The sequence below is a fragment of the Gracilinanus agilis genome, chromosome 6 (genome assembly GCF_016433145.1).
Source record: "Gracilinanus agilis isolate LMUSP501 chromosome 6, AgileGrace, whole genome shotgun sequence".
Lineage (NCBI taxonomy): Eukaryota > Metazoa > Chordata > Mammalia > Didelphimorphia > Didelphidae > Gracilinanus > Gracilinanus agilis.
In genome coordinates, this window is record NC_058135.1 from 18,566,596 (window position 1) to 18,585,934 (window position 19,339).

A 19,339-nucleotide genomic window follows, 5' to 3' on the forward strand; every position below is an offset into this window, starting at 1 on the left:
GAAACAGTATTTGAGTTAAGCTTTGTGGGATATGTTTATGATGGAATACAGCTGAGCAGGTGGAGGGAGACCATGCTCAGACTCCTGCTTGGATTTTTCCTCTCCTATTTATCTACATGGGAGAATGGAAGAAACTTCAGATTCAATAACAGGAGGTGGAGGGGGGGAGGAAGGGGAAGGGAAGGACCCCCAGCCCAGAGTTGTTTTGGTCCTTACCAGATAATCACTACAAGACTTGTGATTTAGCCTTCAGAGATGCATTGGGACATATGTGGAATCTGTACCATGAAAAGTCTAGTGGAGGGCCTCTTGGGACTTCCTTCCCCCTACAAGATCCAAGGTAGTTTTTTGCTTGTCCCAAAACAAGGAGCTTTCTATCACAGGTGAATAAAACCCAGGGCCTCCCAGCTGCCAACGGGGGCTTCCCTCATAGATCCACCCGTCACATGGCCCTGGGGAAGGTTTTAAGTCAGGAGGACCCGTGCTGGGATGCCCCAGCAAACAGCATTCTCTTTGAGATATCCAGTCGGGCTCCCTGAAGCCTGGTGATTCAGGCTATACTCTTGCCTCAACAGCCAAGGGAAGCATCTGTTTGGAGAGGGAGTACCCCACTAGCTGAGCTTTGGGGTTGTTGCTCCTCCAGTTTAGCATTAGTGCTAACCCTGCACTTTTAAATTTTTGTGTTAGGGAGCTTGAAGTGCAGGATTCTGTTTCAGTCCCTACAGTGTGGACCCTTTCTCCCCTAGGAGCCTCCCAGCACTTCTCCATCTTCTCTTCCTACATGACTGCTATGGGTTTGAGGCCTTCTTAAGGTCTTCACCATCAGGCTTGGGAATTCCTATCACCCTCACATTCTAGGAATACCTCCCCTGCTAGTCATATCTCCTTTTGAAGGTGCATCTTTTCTACTGCTGCTTGGGTGTGTAAAATGCCCAGTATGTGTCTCCCCATTGACTTCATCATACCTTGGAAGAGCAATCCTGGACCCCAAAGTCCACTTGGCCACCACGCCTGGGGAGAGCTGCTTTGGGATTAGTTGGGGCACATACTAAGACAATAGGGGCCCAAACCTATGACAAATAGGGCCTCCAGTGCTCTAGCTGAGGGCTCCATTGGCTCATCTTAAGGAAATTCTGGAGTTTGTAGCTTTTTGGGGCTGTGGCCTGAGTCAGTGACCTGTCACAGTTTTGGTTTGCCTGAAGAGCTTGGACCAAAGAGGGGCTCCTGGAAACTCTCACCTTCCCAGTGTCCTAGTGCATAGACTTTGTGGAATGGCTTAGCAGAGACAATGCTTTCTGCCCCAGCACAGTTCTAGAATCCTGGGCCTAGATATGAGAAGTCAGCAAAAGGCCCTGCTCGGGAGCATATCGGATTGTCTGCATGCACACTGTGGAGGGAGCCCAGTGGGGGTATGGCAGAACAATAGTAGATGAGGCTGTACTGGAGACATCAGCTGAGATGTCAGCCACCTGCTTGTGTACCCACTGGGTCTGGCCCCTTGGCACTATCTCCCAAGGTCCTTGGGGGAATGTGAATCTGTGGCAGTGGGGGGAAAGGCCCATCAATCCACATGGTGGCTGCCCAAGCAGCACAAGTCTGGACTAAGGGGATGGCTCCCCATTCAGAATGAATCCTTCCCTGGCTGGGAAAAGTAAGGAAGGCCCCTAAGAGTATCCTGGGATCTGTTCAAGGATGTAAAGGAGACAAGGTCCCCATAATCCTAAGCGCCCAGACTTAGGGACAGAGGAAGCTCATGGTCAGAGAGGACTTGATCATGGGCATGTGGACTTCAGAAGTGTGAGGCAGAACTTGAACACAGTTTGAAAACAAGATCTCTACTCACTCTGCTATATTGCCTCTGACAAAAGTGACCCAATGAAGTATTCTAAATAACTCCAAAGGCCTGTGGGTTTTTCCAAATTTTCCTTCAACCCCAACTACCCTTGAGACATGGGAGCAGGCCAGAAAGCCAGGTCACCCAAGCAGCCTCTCCTCTCTGGGTGACTGGTTGCCATGATGTAGTATCCAGAGAACAGCTGCCAAGCTGGCACCCCCATCCCCCAGTCCAGCCCAGGAATACTAAGTTTTCTTCCCTTCAATTGACCCAAGGACTGCCAGGCAGACACACAAAGCACAGATGTGGGCTGCTCTGGGGCATCTCCTGGGGACAATGGCCCCTACCGAAGGGTACATGCCCAAGCCTGGCACTGCTGGAACGTTTGTCCACCCCTGCTCACAGGCCCCTGTGTTCTCTGTATAGAGGCAGCAGCCCCACACTGGGACAGGCATTCTTTAAGAGAGGGGCCCAGCAAGGATGGACTTGAGGGGAGCCTGGGGGATGGGGGGGGGGGGCATCATACTTTCTAATTATCACCATCTCTAAGGGGCACTAATGTGAGCTGAACATGAGCTCTCACTGATAAGGGGTTAAACTCCCAAAGGAAATACAGGTGTGGATGGGAAGCTTCCAGAGCTATCCAGGGTCCCAGTTGGTTTGAGTCAGAGGTAGCTTTTGAATCAAGTCTTCTGGAAAATCCACTCTCTCACCTAGTCAGTGGTGGAAAATGCCATGGGAAGGGACTTATGCTGGAGGTGTAGGTGTACTTGGCAGGAGAGAGGGAGAGACAGAGAGAGCAGGAGGAAGAAAAGGGGAGGCAGGAGAGAGAGAGAGACAGAGAGAGAGAGAGAGAGAGAGAGAGAGACAGAGAGAGAGAGAGAGAGAGAGAGAGAGAGACAGAGAGAGAGAGAGAGAGAGTGAGAGTGTGTGAGTGTGAGTGTGTGTGTGTGTGTGTTAGTTTTAGAGAGAACACTAGAATATGGAAATTTCCATGCAGTAGAGAAGGAATTAAGAGGGGGGAGATGCTCTCCCCACCTCAAATCCACCCCCAGGTCTCTAATCTCCCCACATTCTGTCTTCATTTACTTTCCTGTGAACATTTTTTAACCTACTGCAGAAGGTAAGTACCTCGTGGACACAGGAGGGGGCCAGCGGCCAAGGTTGTCATCAAATGACCCCAGCGGATCTAGAGCTGGGGCCCTGGAAGGTTCTGTCTCCTGCCCAGGACACAAGGGAGGGAATTAGTACTGCAGGGCAGCAGCAGGGCGGTGAGGGAAGTGACTGTCCCCTCTGAGGCTGTGTGACCCAGTCTTTTCATTGCGGAAATGAGGAAACATGAGAGCCAGGAGGGCCAACCCCATATTGATCAGGAAGATGAGGAAACTGAGGCATGGAGTTGCCACGTACATTGGGCTGCTGAACTAGAACGCAGACCCATTTTTTCTGAAACCACTTTTGGTGTCCCTTCTCCCAGTTACCCTTGAGGTGGCACAGAAAGACAGACTGACCTGGAGCTCCTGGAAGGTAAGAGAGCCCAGGCATTCCTCAGAGCACCGTGGGGCTGGGGCCAGGCTCCGAGCTCTAGGGTGGGCCAGTATAGGTGAAGCGGAAGGACTGGGATTTGAATTGTAGCTTTCCCACCCGGAGGACCCTGGCAAATCCTTGAAGCTCCCTAGGCCTCAGCTTCCTCATTTTAAAATGAGAAGTTTGATGACTCCAGCGAGTCGAGGTATTGGACTAAGGAGGCAGATGAAAACAAAGGCTCGTTCATTTGAAAAGGTAGAATGAAATACAAGTTCCATTAAAAAAAACAACCACACAATCCAAAGAAGGAGTTGGGTCGCTCAGGAGGTCCCTTCTGCCCCGGTGGGTGTGCACTTGGGCCCACGCTGCCTTTGCCACGGCGGCTGTGTGGGGACGGGCGGTCACAGGGGCTGCAGCAGCCTCAGCGTCTGCTGCAGGGCCCCGGGTTCCGAGGAGGCCAGGTACTGGCAGCACAGCCAGTCCTCCAGCTCGATGGTGGCCTGCTCGTCCAGGGCCTTCTCGGCCAGCTTCATCAAGAGCAGGGCCCTCTTCATGTGTAGCCAGTTCTGCAGCTGGCCCTGCAGCAGCTCCCGCCGCGGCCCCCACAGCAGGCACTGCAGCGCCCGCTTGGCCTCGGCGATGTGCAGCCGCTTGATGGGGTCGGCCTCTAGAAGCCGCTGGGCCAGCCGCTGCAGGCCGGCCGAGTAGAGGGACAGAGTGGGCACGGGGGGCAGGTCCTCGGCCTGGTAGTCCTGCCGCTGCAGCTGGGCCTGTTCCTCAAAAGGGTTGGGTTGGTGCAGGAGCTCGTAGATGAGGATGCCCGTCTGGAACTCGTCAAACTTCTTGTACTGGGCAGCAGCCACGATCTCGGGGGCCAGGCGCGCCTGGGTCCTCCTCTGCTGCTCGTCTGCCCCGCCGCCACCCCGGGGCTGCTGCTTGGCCTGGAGGAAGTTGCTGATGAGCAGTCGGGGCAGAGACTGGTCCCCCGGGGAGGTCCCCGGGCAAGGCGCCAGCAGCAGGTTCTCCAGGCAGAGGGCCCGGTGCGTGATGCTGTGCTCCTTGAGGCTCTCCAGCCCTTGGCACAGCTGCAGCAGCAGCAGGCACACCCGCCGCTCGTAGGCCTCTGGCTCGGCCCAGTGGCGGGAGGCCGAGTCCCTCACGAAGTCCGCGGCCGTCTGGTGGGGCACCTCGCGGGTGATCACCACCACGCAGTCCTGGTCCTGGGGCTCCCCTGCACACGGCAGCATGCTAGAGGGCACCGAGGCCACGAAGTGGCCACAGTCCTGCTGCAGGTTGAAGTGAACGGGCACACGTAGATCATCGCTGTAAGGAGCCCCCTTGGACACGGGCATCTTGCAGATCTGTAGGAAGAAGAGAAGTCAGGGCACCGTGTTCCAGCATGGGGAAAGCTAATATTAATTCGTACCCCTTTTTGGCCCCCAAAACACATTTTTGACTTAAAAGCTATCTATGAATTGGCTTCTCCAGGCTGAGACCGGGAGTGGAGGCCTCCCTCCTTTATAGCTACAGGATGGGGATGAGTTCTTTGTTCTATCTGCAAAGGATTCTCTTCCATAATGAAGGCAGTCTAGCCACTCTGCTGGGAAACACGGGAAAGTGCATGCGTGCTGCGCTGCCATTTTGTCCTGATGGAGGTCCGAGTCCTTTGATCAAAGAAGCTCCAGAAAAGGACACTGCAAAGAGCATACATTGATGCAGAAGACTGGAAGTCGGCCTCTCTTTCCCTGGAACCAGTCTGGCTTTGGGATCACTCAGCTGCCCCCACCAAGCCAGCCAAGCAGCTCATGCTTCCCTTTCTCTGGCCTGCTTTTTGCTACTTAATAAGTAATTATAAAATTAAGATACACTCTCCAGAGGATTTTAATTATAACAAGCAGAAACAATGGGAGCCAGGCCAGGAGTCTGAATCCTGGTTCTGCCATTGAGCACTCGGGTGACCTGGAACAAATGACTGATGCTCTCTGGGGCCCAGTTAACTCCTCTGTAAGATTAGAGGGTCGGCACGGCCAGCCACCGAGGGCCTTTCCAGCATGACAACAGGTCTGCCAGGCCTTCTCCTAGGCCTCAGTGTGCTCATCTACCAAAGGAGGTTTTTATATTCTCTAAACTCTAAACCTTAGGGTCCAAAGATAGAATGTTCTAGGGATCAGAATGACTGAGATTCTTGGTCAAGTGGACCTCTCTGAGCCACTGCCTCATCTCCATTTGGCCCCATTCTGACTTTGGACAGTGAGGTCCAGAGGCTGGACAGGGGGAGCCTGCCTCTGCAGAAGAGCCCTGAGTACCTGGGGCAAGGGGTCCATCAATTAGGGTGAAACATCTGCTGCCAAAGCCTACAGCAGCAGGGCGACAGTCCCAGGAGGCTTCTCAAAAGCTCTAGGTGCCCTCTGGGACCTTCTAGACCACTAGGGAAAAACCCCCAAACTATTCATTGGTTCCTAATTTCTTCTAAGGTAAAATACAGACTTGGCCTAGCATTCAAGGCCCTCTACAATCTGGCTCATGCTTGCTTTCCTAGATTTATTTCATGGTACTTCCTTCCATGTACTTTGGGGTCCAGTCAAATGGGACTCCAGCTAGATCTCAATGAGTGTAAAGGATGGATACCTTGATGTAGTTAGATACATTCGATTTCATACTGTTTAGATTTATCATTATGTAAAATATGGTCATTGGTCCTAGCCTAGTGGAAATAGGCCCTGAAAATTTGAATAATGTAACCACTTGGGATGGAGGTGGGAGAATCCATACTATCTGGGGATGTCCCAGACTTTTCCTGATCTTTACCACCTCCATTCATTTGCATAGCCTGTCTCTTGTGACTGGAACATACTCCTCCTCATCTCCACCTGTTAAAATCCTTCTCTTAGAAGGAAAAATACCCATAAGAAAGAAACCCAGGCTTAAGCCCCCGGGTGTAACTGGTTGAGGGGTAGTGCACCCCCACATGCAGCAGGGTTGTGACGGGTGGTATGTGTAGGCACTCACTGACAACCCCAGTAGTTGGTATGTCACCTCTCTAAAATGGCTACTGGCTCACGTCTTTATTCTCATCCCAGGTTCCAAGACAATTAAGGAATAAGTTCTGAGATTTCCTCATCAGTTAATAGAAATGGGGATGCTAGGTGACTCAGTGGATAGACAACCAGGCCTGGAGATGGGAAGTCCACGCTTTCCTGATTCTTACTAGCTATGTGGTCTTGGGCAAATCACTTAACCCATAACACTCTTCTGCCCTAAAACCAATACACTGTATTGATTCTAAGATGGAAGGCAAGGATTTATTTTTTTTTTAATTAATAGAAATGCACAACTCTTAATTTAATCAACTGGAAAATTGGAGAATTTGGAGAAATCTCTTTTCCCCATAAGCTTATTTTGTCCATTTGCTGAAAGTCACCTTTTCTTCTTTGCTCTCTATTCCTTGAGGCCCCAATGAGGCACTAATGTATTTCCCCCCTTGTAAACAGAAAGTTGTAGCTGGAATACTGCTCCTATGAAACCTCGAATGAGAATGAAGACAGAAGGGAGATTTCTGGCAGAGACGTGCCATGGAGGTTGGAAAGAGTAGCCTGAAGTCCAAGAGAGACTTGTAGGCAGGAGACACTAAATGTACTAAATGTAACCCTGCCCTGGTCAAGGTATACAAACTCCCTGAACCCGTTTCTTCTCCTCTGAAATGGGAAGAAAAAGAAGCAGCTCAATATTGCACCGCTATATTTCTAGGGACTTTGGTTAAAAACCTCCTAGAGGGTTGCCATCCTCAAATGAGATGGTGAATATTAAGTGCTTTGCCCACAATAAAGCATTATGCAAATGTGAGTCACAATTCTAATACAGACACTGACTTCTCAAGTTTACTGGGACTAGGCAGAGCCAAGAATTCTCTAAATACGCTTCTGTCCCCTTGGGAAGTGCCCAGGTTTTAGCTGTGCTCATGTTTGTACCTCCTTAATTAACTGTGAACAGAACCCTGGATGTGGGCCAGCAATGGCAACCCTGGGCTATTCCCTGCCAGCTCCCAGGCAGGGGTCTCCTTTTCTCCTCTGCGGGGCTGAAGGGTTGCCATGGCAGCCAGGGCGCTTCTCTATTTGGAGGATGGCTCTTGTGTCTGGGAGAGAGGCTGGGCTTGAGGGAATGGAGCAGCCTCAAAGATGTCTAGGTTCTCTGACATCTAATCCCACAGGAAGTATGCCAGGGATTCCCAGTTCTGACATACTTGACTAGCCTTTCTCTAATTTCTCCAAATCTATCACAAATATCTCAGAACATCTTATGGGATGAAATAAAGGGAAGCTTCTGGAAAGGCTGAATAGTCAGAGGAGCCCAGATTCTCAATGTTCTTTAAAAAACTGCCAAAAAACATCAGAGAAACAAAATGACCAGAAAGGAAGAGCTGGAGGACCGGAGATTCTGAGTTTTCAGGATTCTAGAGTGTTCCTCATTTTGACCCTTTCATTTTAAAGATGAGGAAGAAATGGCCCAGGGAGGCTAACAGCAGACTTGCTCAAAGTCACATAGATGGTCCTTTGATGTGAAATTCCATGCTCTTTCTATTACAGCCTGTTCCTTTAAAAATAAATGTTTTAGGTGCAGCACCATGATAGTAGGGATGAGGTACACAGACCCACCTCATGTCTAACAAAATACTCTCCAAAGTCCTATAATAGAAGGTCTCAAAGTGAATTCTGGCATAGCATCACCCATGAAAAGATGGAATGAAATTATTTTTCAGCCAAGAACAACTTGGAAGGCTGGCCCAAAACATCTATCCCACCAGGGTGAAAATGGAGTGCAAAGCAGCACCAACAAGGCAGGCTCCACTGTGCCAACGGGCCTTGGGGGCAGCTGAGTCATCAGCAAAGGCTTTTGGAGCTCTCAGTGACAGAAAGTAAGGGGGATCGGACAACTGCTCAGAAGGAGATTACAAGGGTCCCTTTGCTGGCTCTGGGTGCAAAACTTGTCATAGTGCCCATATGCAGATCCAGGTAACACTCTTAGCAGTTGGACGCAGAGTGAGGTTGCGTACTAGCACATACCAGCTCTTAGGGACACAGGGGATCAGGGGGCCGTGGTCACAGTTCCAAGGGAGAAAAGAGTGCTTGGACACTGTGGCACAATCGAATGTCATGGACTTCTCTACTAGCAGTAATGCAATAATCCAGGACAATTCTGAGGGACTTGTGAGAAAGAAAACTATCCTTATCCAGAGAAAGAACTGTGGGAGCAGAAACACAGAAGAAAAACAACTGCTTGATCACATGGGTTGATGGGGATGTGATTTGGGATGTAGACTCTAGACCAGTGATTCCTAAAGTGGGTGCTACCACCCCCTGGTAGGTGCTGCAGCGATCCAGGAGGGCAGTGATCACCACACTTTTTTTGTATTACATTCTATTCTGAGTTCAATAAATAGTTTCATAATTTTCAGGGGGCGCTAAGTAATATTTTTTCTGGAAAGGGGGCAATAGGCCCAAAATGTTTGGGAACCACTGCTCTAAACGATCACCCCAGTGCAAATATCAATAATATGGAACTAGGTCAATGACACTTGTAAAACCCAGTGGAATTGCTCATTGGCTATGGGAGGGGGGTGGAAAAATATCCTTAATTAAGTAATTAATTAAGTTTTCAGATCACAAGAAAAAAAAAAGGAAAGAGCACTTGGAAAGACTTGGAGGAACTGAAGCAGAATGCTGAGAACAGAACCAGAAGAACATTGTACACAGTGACAACAATATTGTACAATGAACAACTGTGACTAATTTAGCTATTCTCAGTAATGCAATGATCCAAAACAATCCCAAAGGACTCACCATAAAAAATGCCATCTGCTTCCAGAGAAAAAACTGATGGAGTCTGAATCCAGATTAAAGCCAAGTTTTTCAATTTCTTTCTTTCTTATTTTTTGTTCAAGTTTCCTTCCAAAAAAGGACTAATATGGGGAAATGTTTTACATGATTGTGCATGTAAAATTTATATCAGATTCCTTACCATCTCATGGGGGTTTGGGGAGAGAGAGAGAAAATTCAAGACTCAAAATTCTTTAAAATGTGTTGGCAACTGTGGGAAAAAAATAAAATATTTTTTAAATGTTTTTTTTTTAATGGGCAAAAAGGCATTTCTGACCCAATGAAAAAACATGGCTGCAAAAGGCACAAGAGAAAAAAGTGACAGAAAAAAACCAGACAGCAACAGCAATAGAATCTTCAGAAATGAGGCTAGGATTTTCTGCTGACAAAAGAAAAAGGAGATTTAATCCTGTAAAGATAGGGCTGATCCCCATAAAAAAAAAAGGGGGGGGGGAATCAAATCAAGGCATGTAAAGGGGAAAAAAGCACAAAAGAAAACAGCAGGAAGGGAAATGGACAGGTGGGAGTGGGCTGAAATTTCAATACTGACTTGATTAACTACTTAAAGGGGAGGCAGCCCTATGTGTGTGGTGACTGAGGTCTGCTCTGCCAGTTTCCTGTAAAATCCTCCTTCTGTTCTACTACTCTGGATATGGAAAATTAATCCTTTTTTTGTTTTAAACAAAGAGAGGCCAGGCCCTCCTCAAAATGCTTCCTACCTTCCTCACTCATTTTTATTGATAAACACTTCCATCCCTTAAAGATCAGACTGCAACAGAAATTGTAACCCAGGTACAAGTACCCAAGACTCAGACCTAACTGGTGCCTAATGATGGGGAATGGACCAAAGAATATGTCAAGAACAATCCAAAATGATACTGTTTAAAAATAAAGGAGATGCTAGAGAGAGGCAATGAGCTCCCACAGGGCAGGAACTGTTGGGGCTGTTGCTGGCTTTCATTTGTAGACCTAGCACAGTGCATGGCAGCTTGGCACATGGAGAGCCTTAAGAAATGTTTCTAGATTGATAAGAAATGCAGAATGGACATGACCATTGAAGGGGTAATGAGCAAATGAGCATGTTTGCACCCCCCCCCCCCGGTCTCCCTCCCTCCTTTCTTTTCATTCAATGGAGATGGGTGGGCAGTGTGAGGAGGAGAATAAATGCTTGTAAAAATAAACCAATATCAATGACAGTGAAGCAAGAATTAATAGCAGAGTCCCCCGGGCCTTTTCCTTTGACTTGTGATTCCTTCTATGTGAGCGCTGCCTCTAGCTGGAAGCTGGACATTGTCTACAATGTGGAAAGTGTGCCTAGATCCAGGCAGGCCACAACTCTTTGGTGTGGTGACATCTGGACCTAGAGAGTGGCTGGGGACCCTGTGATGAAGTGCCTTGCTCAAGGTCCTCCTCGGATGGAGGGGCCAGAGGCAGGACTCCTCAGGCTGGCAGGCTGGCTTTACGGTCACCATATCTGTCTACCTCAAAGGCAATCAATACCTAAAAGGAAAACCTAAAGAAGGGCAGTTTTTGTTATCTGGTAAAGATTTCTTGCTTGTGCATTGCAGCATGTGCCTGCTGGTTCTTCAATCATAAATTCTCAATGAGTACATGTTATTTTGCATTTTTATGGGGAAAATTATGCCATGCTTGGGTGGGAGGTGGGGATCAGAGTGCCTGAGTTCCACTCCTCCCTTCACTCATCTCCTTGCTCTTGACTGAGTTTCTCTGTAAAATGAGGGCTAGTTTAGACTGGACAGTCCCTGAGATTCGGTCCTGCTGGGACATTCTGGGATTCTGGGGAACATCAGGAAATGAAACTAATCCTGCCATCTTGGCGTCACAGAACCACCCCACAGCTTCACAGCTGCTCTCAAAGCAGGGGCGCATGCCCTTGGCAGGGGTAGCTGCTGGCCCTCCTTCAGGGGTGGATTTCTATAGGTAACCTGTCTTCTTAAAAAGTCCATTCCCAGCTACCACATTCAGGGAGACTTTGTGGCGTGGCAGAGAAAGCCTGGTTCTCACCCTCCAAAGATCTCTCATGCTAGCTTGCTCTGGCCTGGCCAGATTTGGTGACATCAGGAAAGACACCTAAACCTGTCTTCTGAGATATCTTTATGGAGTGGGGAAGTTATGGAACCCAAAAGCAGGATTCGAATCCCAGCTATGACGCCTGCGAGAGGCCCTTGAGAAACCCCTGTACTCTTCCTAGATTTAGTTTCCTCATCTTGGAAATGGGGATGGCGGTTCTTGAAATGGGTCCTGGGACTACAGATTAGAGCTGAAAGGGACGTTAAAAGCCAATCCCCTTCATTTAGCAGCAGAGGAAACTGAGACTCAGGGAGAGGAAGGAACTTACCCAGGCTACTTAAACCTAGGATCACTGACCTTGAGCTGGAAGGGTCACTGAGACCAACTCCCTTCATTTTATAGAGGGGGAAACTGAGGCCCTGGGAGGAGAAGGGACTTGCCCAAGGCTCATATTCCTTGAGCTGGATAAGCCTTAGCTATCGGGGTCTCTGAGAGGAAGGGGTAGGGGGTAGATAGATGCTCTCAGAGGCCTCTTCTTCCAGCTCTAACATGCCCCACAATTAATGCTGAAGATTTTTTCTCTTGCCTCTAAAGCAAATTTTTTTTTTTTTGATCATAGGTAGAGCAAAGGCTTCTGGTGGGCAGAAAGTACTTTATGTAGCTTTCTTCTACCTCCCCCCATAGTCCTCAGACGGCTCTTTCTCCACTTGCAACTCCAATCCCATCCACACAGCTTACCTCAGAGGAGCTTGGGCCTGTTCCTCTCTCCCTCCTAGGCCAAAGTAACCGCTTCCTGACAGTGGTCCTCTCTGGCCCTCTTCCTATTCCCCTCTCTGCATCCCCAGATTGCTGCCTCCCTCTAGACCATCCTTCATCACTTGCCCCATGGAGCTTCCTTTTGTACCTTTTCGATGGCTCCAATGAAAGCTCAAAGTACGTGGCATGGCATTCAGGGCCTCTCCTGGGTGCTGCTTTCTCCCTCAGCCTTGCTCCAGCTCAGGCAGGTCGCCTAAGCCCCTCTCTGACTCGAGAGCCCTTTCTGCAGGCCTCGCTTTGCCCTATGGCTCCCTCCCTGTCCCCCGAGCTTCTTAAAGCTGGAGCTGAGGGGGCCTACAGAGGGGGAGGCCGGCGGAGGCCGGGACAGTACCTTGACGGCGTAGGCGCGGGAGGGGTCCTGGGAGCAGGTGGCACAGTAGTAGACGGCATCCCCAGAGCTGCAGCAGGGCTGGTTGCACGTCAGCTTGAAGAGAGACCAGCTGTTCTCGCTGAAGCGCGGCGGCTCGGACCCGTGGCCGCCCATGAAGTGGCGCTCGCACCTGGCAGCCAGGCGCAGCAGGGACTGGGTGTAGAGGCCGCCCAGCTTGGCGTAGGTGGCCTCTTTGCTGGTGATGCTGGCCAGGAGGCTGGGCTGCTGCTGAGGGCAGCTGGAGGCGGACGCCTGGCTGGACACGCTCAGCTGAGAGGAGGCCGGGGAGAAGCCCTGGGGCCCTGGGAGCTGGGCCTCGGGGCCCCTCGGGCAGCCCCCCAGCCCGGGCCCTGCGAAGCGAGAGTCTTCGGGGAAGCAGATGCTCGTTTCGGAGTGGCTGGGGTTCAGCCTGGGGCTTGTGGTCCGGCGGAGCGGGGAGCCCTGCGCCAAAAAGAGACCGTCGGGAGAGGAGGCGGCCCGGCTGACTGTCTTCTTCTGGGGCAGAGGAGGGGGCTGCAGGGGCCCACGGGGGGGCTCATCCTCCTCGGGGTGCACGGGGGGAGCCACTGGAGCGAAGGGGGAAGGGCAGCAGGCTGGCTCAAAGGAAAGCCCTGAAACAGAAGAGCAAAGCGGGGGTCACCCTGAGGGCCAGCAGCCGAGTCCAGGGCAGCCAGGGGGGAGGGAGGGAAGCTAGGATCAAGTGGCCGCCGGGTTCCACGGCCTCTAATGGTGGGCAGGGGGCCCCCACCCCCGCCCAACAAAGGATTTTAGCTGGGAGACACTGTGGGTGTCCTGAAGTCTAACCTCATTTTACACGAGAGGAAACTGAGGCCCAGGAAAGGGAAGTGACTTAAACAAGGTCACGTTTAGGATCTCAGCAGCCACCTCAGTGAACAAAGAAAGTGTGGGACTTGCCTCCTTGCTAGCAGGGACGTTTCTCTGATGTCAGAGGCAGGCCCAGTAAGGCGGGGCTCGGGGTCCCTCAACATCGTGCCTGGGAAGGGCCAGACTAGAGAGGATGCACCAGGGAGGCCGGGACGGAGGCCTGAGCCCGCGCACCCACACGGCAGGAGGGCCGTGCTTCACTTCAGAGGGGAGGGGCTGCCTCGTTTTGTTGGGGGGGCCAGCTGGGGGTCCATATGCTTTAGGAACGTCACTTGGCCTCTAAAGGGAAGACGAGCTGGAGAGGGGAGACAAGAATTTGGAGGCGACTGAAGAGGCCCAGGGTGGGTGAGAGGTGGCCGGGGAGCGAGGGAGGCCCGAGGGACGGTGCCAACCGCTGTGGTCCTCGGAGCACAAGGCCTGGCCCACGCGAGGCTCCACGGGCGAGCCACAGAGGACAGTGAAGGAGAGAAACATGGAAGTTAGGAAGGCGCTTGGGGTTTGAGTCGTTCCACAGCGGTGAGCTGGAGGTGTCCGGAGGCTCCCATCTTGAAATGTGAAATAGGCAGGGGACGCCGCAGGCCTAGAGCGCAGGAGAGGAGGAAGGAGCTCTTGGGAGAGGGAGAGGGGGAGACAGGGGAAGGGTGGATTCTGATGTTCAGAAAAGTCATTTTAGCCCAAGCCCACGGGATTCAAGGTTGCCTGCCCCAAGCATGTCACCGGGCCCCGGGAACTCCCTAGGAAAGCTGCAGAAGGCTACAAAGTATTTTGGGTTTCCCCAGAGTCTGGATCCTCCAAATCCTTCTTGTCTTGGGCTACCCAGACTCGATGGTCCATAAAGGCCTGTGTTTTGGCTAGTTACTCACCTGGTGACTTTCCTTCCCCGGGGAAATTCTCTCTAACTCCCTTCTGGCAGGCTCCTTCTCCTCTACCAAATGAGCTCAAAAATGTCTTTCTAAAACTATTTCAGATTTTAGGGTGTGATCTAGAGAGCAACAATAGCGAGGAAGCTTAGGGAGGGGAGCAAGCCCTTTGGAGGAAGATTCAGGAAGAAAAAAGGAGAACAGCTAGCAGGACCCAGCAGAATAAGTCAAAAAAGGTACAAGAAGCTTCTGGAGTTAAATAAAGCCAATGCAGAGTGATCTGAGGGCAAAATCCAGGACAGAGGATGGGGAGGTGGGTAAGGGCTGTGAAGCAATCCAGAAAAGGGTTTCTCAGAGTGGTTTCAAGCTTTCCCTGTTACTAAGCCACCATCTTGGCTCTGCCCTCAATGGAGAAAAAGGAAAGGAAACTGAGTCTCTTAAGAGTGATAATTGGTGGGGGCAGCTGGGTAGCTCAGTAGATTGAAAGCCAGGCCAAGAGGTGGGAGGTTCTGGGTTTAAATCTGACCTCAAACACTTTCTAGCTGTGTGACCCTGGCCAAGTCCCTTAACCCCCAATGCCTAGTCCTTACCGCTTGTCTGTCTTGGAACCAGTACATATTCATTCTAAGACACAAGGTAAGGGTTTAAAAAAAAAACAAAAGAGTGATAATTGGCTAGAAAGGACTTAACTAGAGGCTGGGATCTCAAGTGGGTAATCAAAGAGAGAAAAAATGAAAAAAAAAGTCAACTAGTCTACCAAATGCCATGTTTATATCTTGGCCAGAAGAGAATGATGAGGAAGGGAGAGGGGGGGCAAGGGGATGCCCAGAAAGCCTCTTCCCTCTCCCCACTGTTTGGGGAAATGAAGGGCCCTTAAAGCAAACAGTGAAGTGTGGCTGGTAAAAGAAGGGACATGAAGGGGAGAAAGGGAGACCAGGCCCTATTGTTCATAGAAAAGGGAGGGAAAGGTCAGTTGGACACACAACTGAAAAAGAGATGTGAAGTCCTTTCTGAAGAGGCAAGAACAGGGTTTTCTGAGGAGGGGCTCCTTAGCCAGAGGCAGCCAGTCCCTGATAACCTGCTGGCCACAGCAGAGAGACCTGATGTCTTTTTTGGTGTGTGCCCAAGACAAAGCAGAGGACCTCCCAAGACTTTTCGGAAGACATGGTGAACCTCCTGGGCAGGGAGGAGTGATACTGGCAAAAGAAGTCCAAGGGGGCAGCTGGGTAGCTCAGTGGATTGAGAGCCAGGCCTAGAGACGGGAGGTCCTGGGTTCAAATCCGGCCTCAGACACTTCCCAGTTGTGTGACCCTGGGCAAGTCACTTGACTCCCATTGCTTACCCTTACCACTATTCCACCTATAAGTCAATACACAGAAGTTAAGGGTTTAAAAATTAAAAAAAAATTAAAAAAAAAAAAAAGAAGTCCAAAACTGAGGGCCATATTTTCCTCATGATTTACCCTTGAAGGGGTGTGTGTGTGTGTGTGTGTGTGTGTGTGTGTGTGTGTGTGTGTGTGTGTGTGTGTGTATGAAGGAAGGGGCTAGATGGCCAAGAATGGGAGAGAGATTCTAGAGCTTAGTGATCCACAGGGCCTTGGCCAGATATAGAGGACACCTAACACAAGTTGACTGGAGGACATGAACCAGGAATCTTTTACCTCTAATCAAAAAAAGGATTTAAACTGAAAATACAGGAAGGGGGGGGGAAAATCTGTGTTTATCCTCAATTAGGCATTATCAGGATTAGCCTGAAAGAAGGAAGAAAAGCAGCTGAGACTTCCAGAAGTCCCCTGGAGATAACTTACAAGAAAGAAGTATAAGAGTCCAGGTATACATTAATATTGATATTATTTTAAGGGTGCTCAAAAAGCCAATTCTTGTATTGCTTATGATTGATTTCTGTAATCGAGTTAAATTGAACCTCAACCTTGCCAAATTCCTAGCCCTTCCCAAGGCTACACACTGAAGACCAGTCAGTTATCTCAGTCTCCTTATTTTACCTAAAACAATCAATTAACATATGTACTAAACATTTGGGACATGAATCCACTATTTGACAAAAACTGCTGGGAAATTTGGAAAATGATATGGGAGAGATTAGGTTTAGATCAACATCTCACACCCTACACCAAGGTAAATTCAGAATGGGCGAATGACTTGAATATAAAGAGGGAAACTATAAACAAGGTAAGTGAACACAGAATAGTATACTTGTCAGATCTCTGGGAAAGGAAAGATTTTAAAACCAAGCAAGAATTAGAGAAAATTACAAAATGTAAATTAAATGGTTTTGATTATATTAAACTAAAAAGCTTTTGTACAAACAAAAACAATGCAACCAAAATCAGAAGGGAAACAACAAATTGGGGAAAAATCTTTATAACAAAAAACTCTGACAGAGGTCTAATTACTCAAATATAGAAGGAGTTAAATCAATTGTATAAAAAAATCAAGCCATTCCCCAATTGATAAATGGGCAAGAGACATGAATAGGCAATTTTCAGGTAAAGAAATCAAAAGTATCAATAAGCACATGAGAAAGTGCTCTAAATCTCTAATAATTAGAGAAATGCAAATCAAAACAACTCTGAGGTATCACCTCACACCTAGCAGATTGGCTAAAATGAAAGAAGGGGAGAGTAATGAATGCTGGAGGGGATGTGGCAAAATTGGGACATTAATGCATTGCTGGTGGAGTTGTGAACTGATCCAGCCATTCTGGCTGGCAATTTGGAGCTATGCTCAAAGGGCTATAAAAGACTGCCTGCCCTTTGCTCCAGCCATACCATTGCTGGGTTTGTACCCCAAAGAGATCATAGATAAACAGACTAGTACAAAATATTTATAGCCGCACTATTTGTGGTGGCAACAAATTGGAAAAGGAGGGTATGTCCTTCAATTGGGGAATGGCTGAACAAACTGTGGTATATGCGGGTGATGGAATACTATTGTGCTAAAAGGAATAATAAACTGGAGGAGTTCCAGGCGAACTGGAGAGACCTCCAGGAACTGATGCAGAGAGAAAGGAGCAGAGCCAGAAGAACATTGTACACAGAGACTGATACACTGTGGTAAAATCGAATGTAATGGACTTCTGTACCAGCAGCAATGCAATGACCCAGGACAATTCTGAGGGATTTATGGTAAAGACGCTACCCACATTCAGAGGAGGGACTGCAGGAGAGGAAACACAGAAGAAAAACAACTGCTTGAACGCATGGGTCGGGGTGGACATGATTGGGGATGTGGACTCGAAACTACCACACCAATGTGACTATCAACAATTTGGAAATAGGTCTTGATCAATGACACATGTTACAACCAGTGGAAAAGTGCATCGGCCATGGGAGGGTGGAGAGCGGAGGGTGAAGGGGAAAGTAGGAGCATGAATCATGTAACCATGTTAAAAATGAAGATTAATAAATGTTTAAAAAAAAACATATGTACTAAACAAACTTTGATGCCTTAGGCCATAGGAACTCCTGATCTAAGTTGGCTCTACCTATTGTTTTAGAATCCAGGATGGTGACCTCACAATGTCACAGTCTCAGACCACTCCTCTAATTATCATTTTCCCTTCCCCCAATAATGTTGTAACCTCAATAAAAACACCTGTGTGTGGGCTAAGGGTTAGGCTCTTTACCATCCTTTATTCCAGTGAAGCTCTTTTCCACCAGAGCTCTGCCTGACTACCTTATGCCAGGACTTCCTTGTCTGTGTGTCTTTATTCTCGCCTCAGCTTCTCTTCCCATTAGTCCTTAACCCATAACCCATTTTCTCTCAGACCCTGGTTCCCCTTTCTGAGTGTCCTACCCACCAGGAACCTTCGTGGGGCTGCTGGACGGCTTCAGGAGCCCACACAACGATATAGGGATGCCTGAAATTGAGGCAGAAAACAAGACCTAAGAAGAGGAGGAACATTTGGCCCTGGGTGCTCTCCCTGAGAACAGGCGGGGTGACAATGATAACTAGACCAGGGCTCAGGAACACGTGGGTGCTATTAAAAAGAAACAGAATGGCCACCCAGGGGAGGTGGGGGCTGGGGAGCACTGGGCATTAGTTAAGAAGATAAGCCTGTGAGAGGAAATCCAGGAACCTAAAGAGGGAAGTGAAGGACAGAGAACCAAGGGACCTGGTCAATGGGGTCTACCTGTGATGGTGATCCTTTTAGAGACCAAGTGCCCAAACTGCAACCCACACATTGCACGTGATCCCCCACCCTGGCCTTACCCCAGACAGGGGAGGGGAGTAGCTGCACCCATCCCACCCACACACACACACACATGCCATAGGTTCACCAACACAGAAGTATAATAAGGACCATCCAGGCCAAAAGAGGAAAGAGACAAGATATTTGAGCAAAAAGATGATATAAGCCTGGCACAGAGTATGGTATAGTAGAGATGGGAGCGGGACCTTAATTATCCTGACATCTTTTAGATATTCCTCTTTCCCAAAATGAAGCAACAGCCCTAACAAAGTGCCTGGCAAATAGTAGGTACTTAATAACTGTTTTTTGGATAATGATTAATAACTTCATCCTTTAAAGGGTAGAGGAACTAAGGAGAGGCACTCTTCTGGATCCAATGCTCACTGAGCTCTTGAGCAGCAAGAGGCTGTACTAGCAGACTCAAGGATTCAAAACATGGGTCAGAGCTTGTAACAAAACCTGGCCCCTTACCCTGGTCACTCCTCCTTCCTTCCAGTGTCCTGGAAACTCCAGCTTTAAGATGAATCAGTGTGCCCAGACTGTGGCAGACAGCCAGCACCAGCCTAGCAGCTCTCTGAGCTGCCAGTGCTAAGATGCATCACCTAGTGGCATCAGTGCCATGAAGCCACCAGGGTGGCACACTGGGTATATCAAAGGGAAGAGAGTGGTTAGCACTTCCCAGCCTGAGGGAACAGTACAGCATCCATCTAGGGTCAGCTCTGACCACTCAAAAGTCAGTTGGGGCAGAGACCAAGCCTGGTGAATCCTGAATCACCCTGTATAGGAGGAACCCCAAGGAAACCACAATCAGAAGGAAAAGAGTTAAGAAGTGAGAGATAAGGAAAAGAAGGGGGATGGGGGGAGGGGGAGAAGGGAAGAGAGAGAGAGAGAGAGAGAGAGAGAGAGAGAGAGAGAGAGAGAGAGAGAGAGA

At 49.3% G+C, this 19,339-nt stretch overlaps 1 protein-coding gene across 1 annotated transcript in view; it reads right to left on the reverse strand.

Moving 5' to 3' along the window:
* Positions 1-3,568: 3,568 nt before the first annotated feature.
* PRAG1 (PEAK1 related, kinase-activating pseudokinase 1) overlaps positions 3,569-19,339 on the reverse strand; it is a 51,193-nt gene continuing 35,422 nt past the window's right edge. Inside the window, exons 4-5 of the mRNA XM_044680937.1 lie at positions 12,413-13,062; positions 3,569-4,722 (exon numbers count right to left, since the gene is read on the reverse strand). Coding sequence (XP_044536872.1) covers positions 3,763-4,722; positions 12,413-13,062 — 1,610 coding nt within the window. The 3' untranslated portion in view covers positions 3,569-3,762. The remainder of the gene's footprint in view (positions 4,723-12,412; positions 13,063-19,339) is intronic.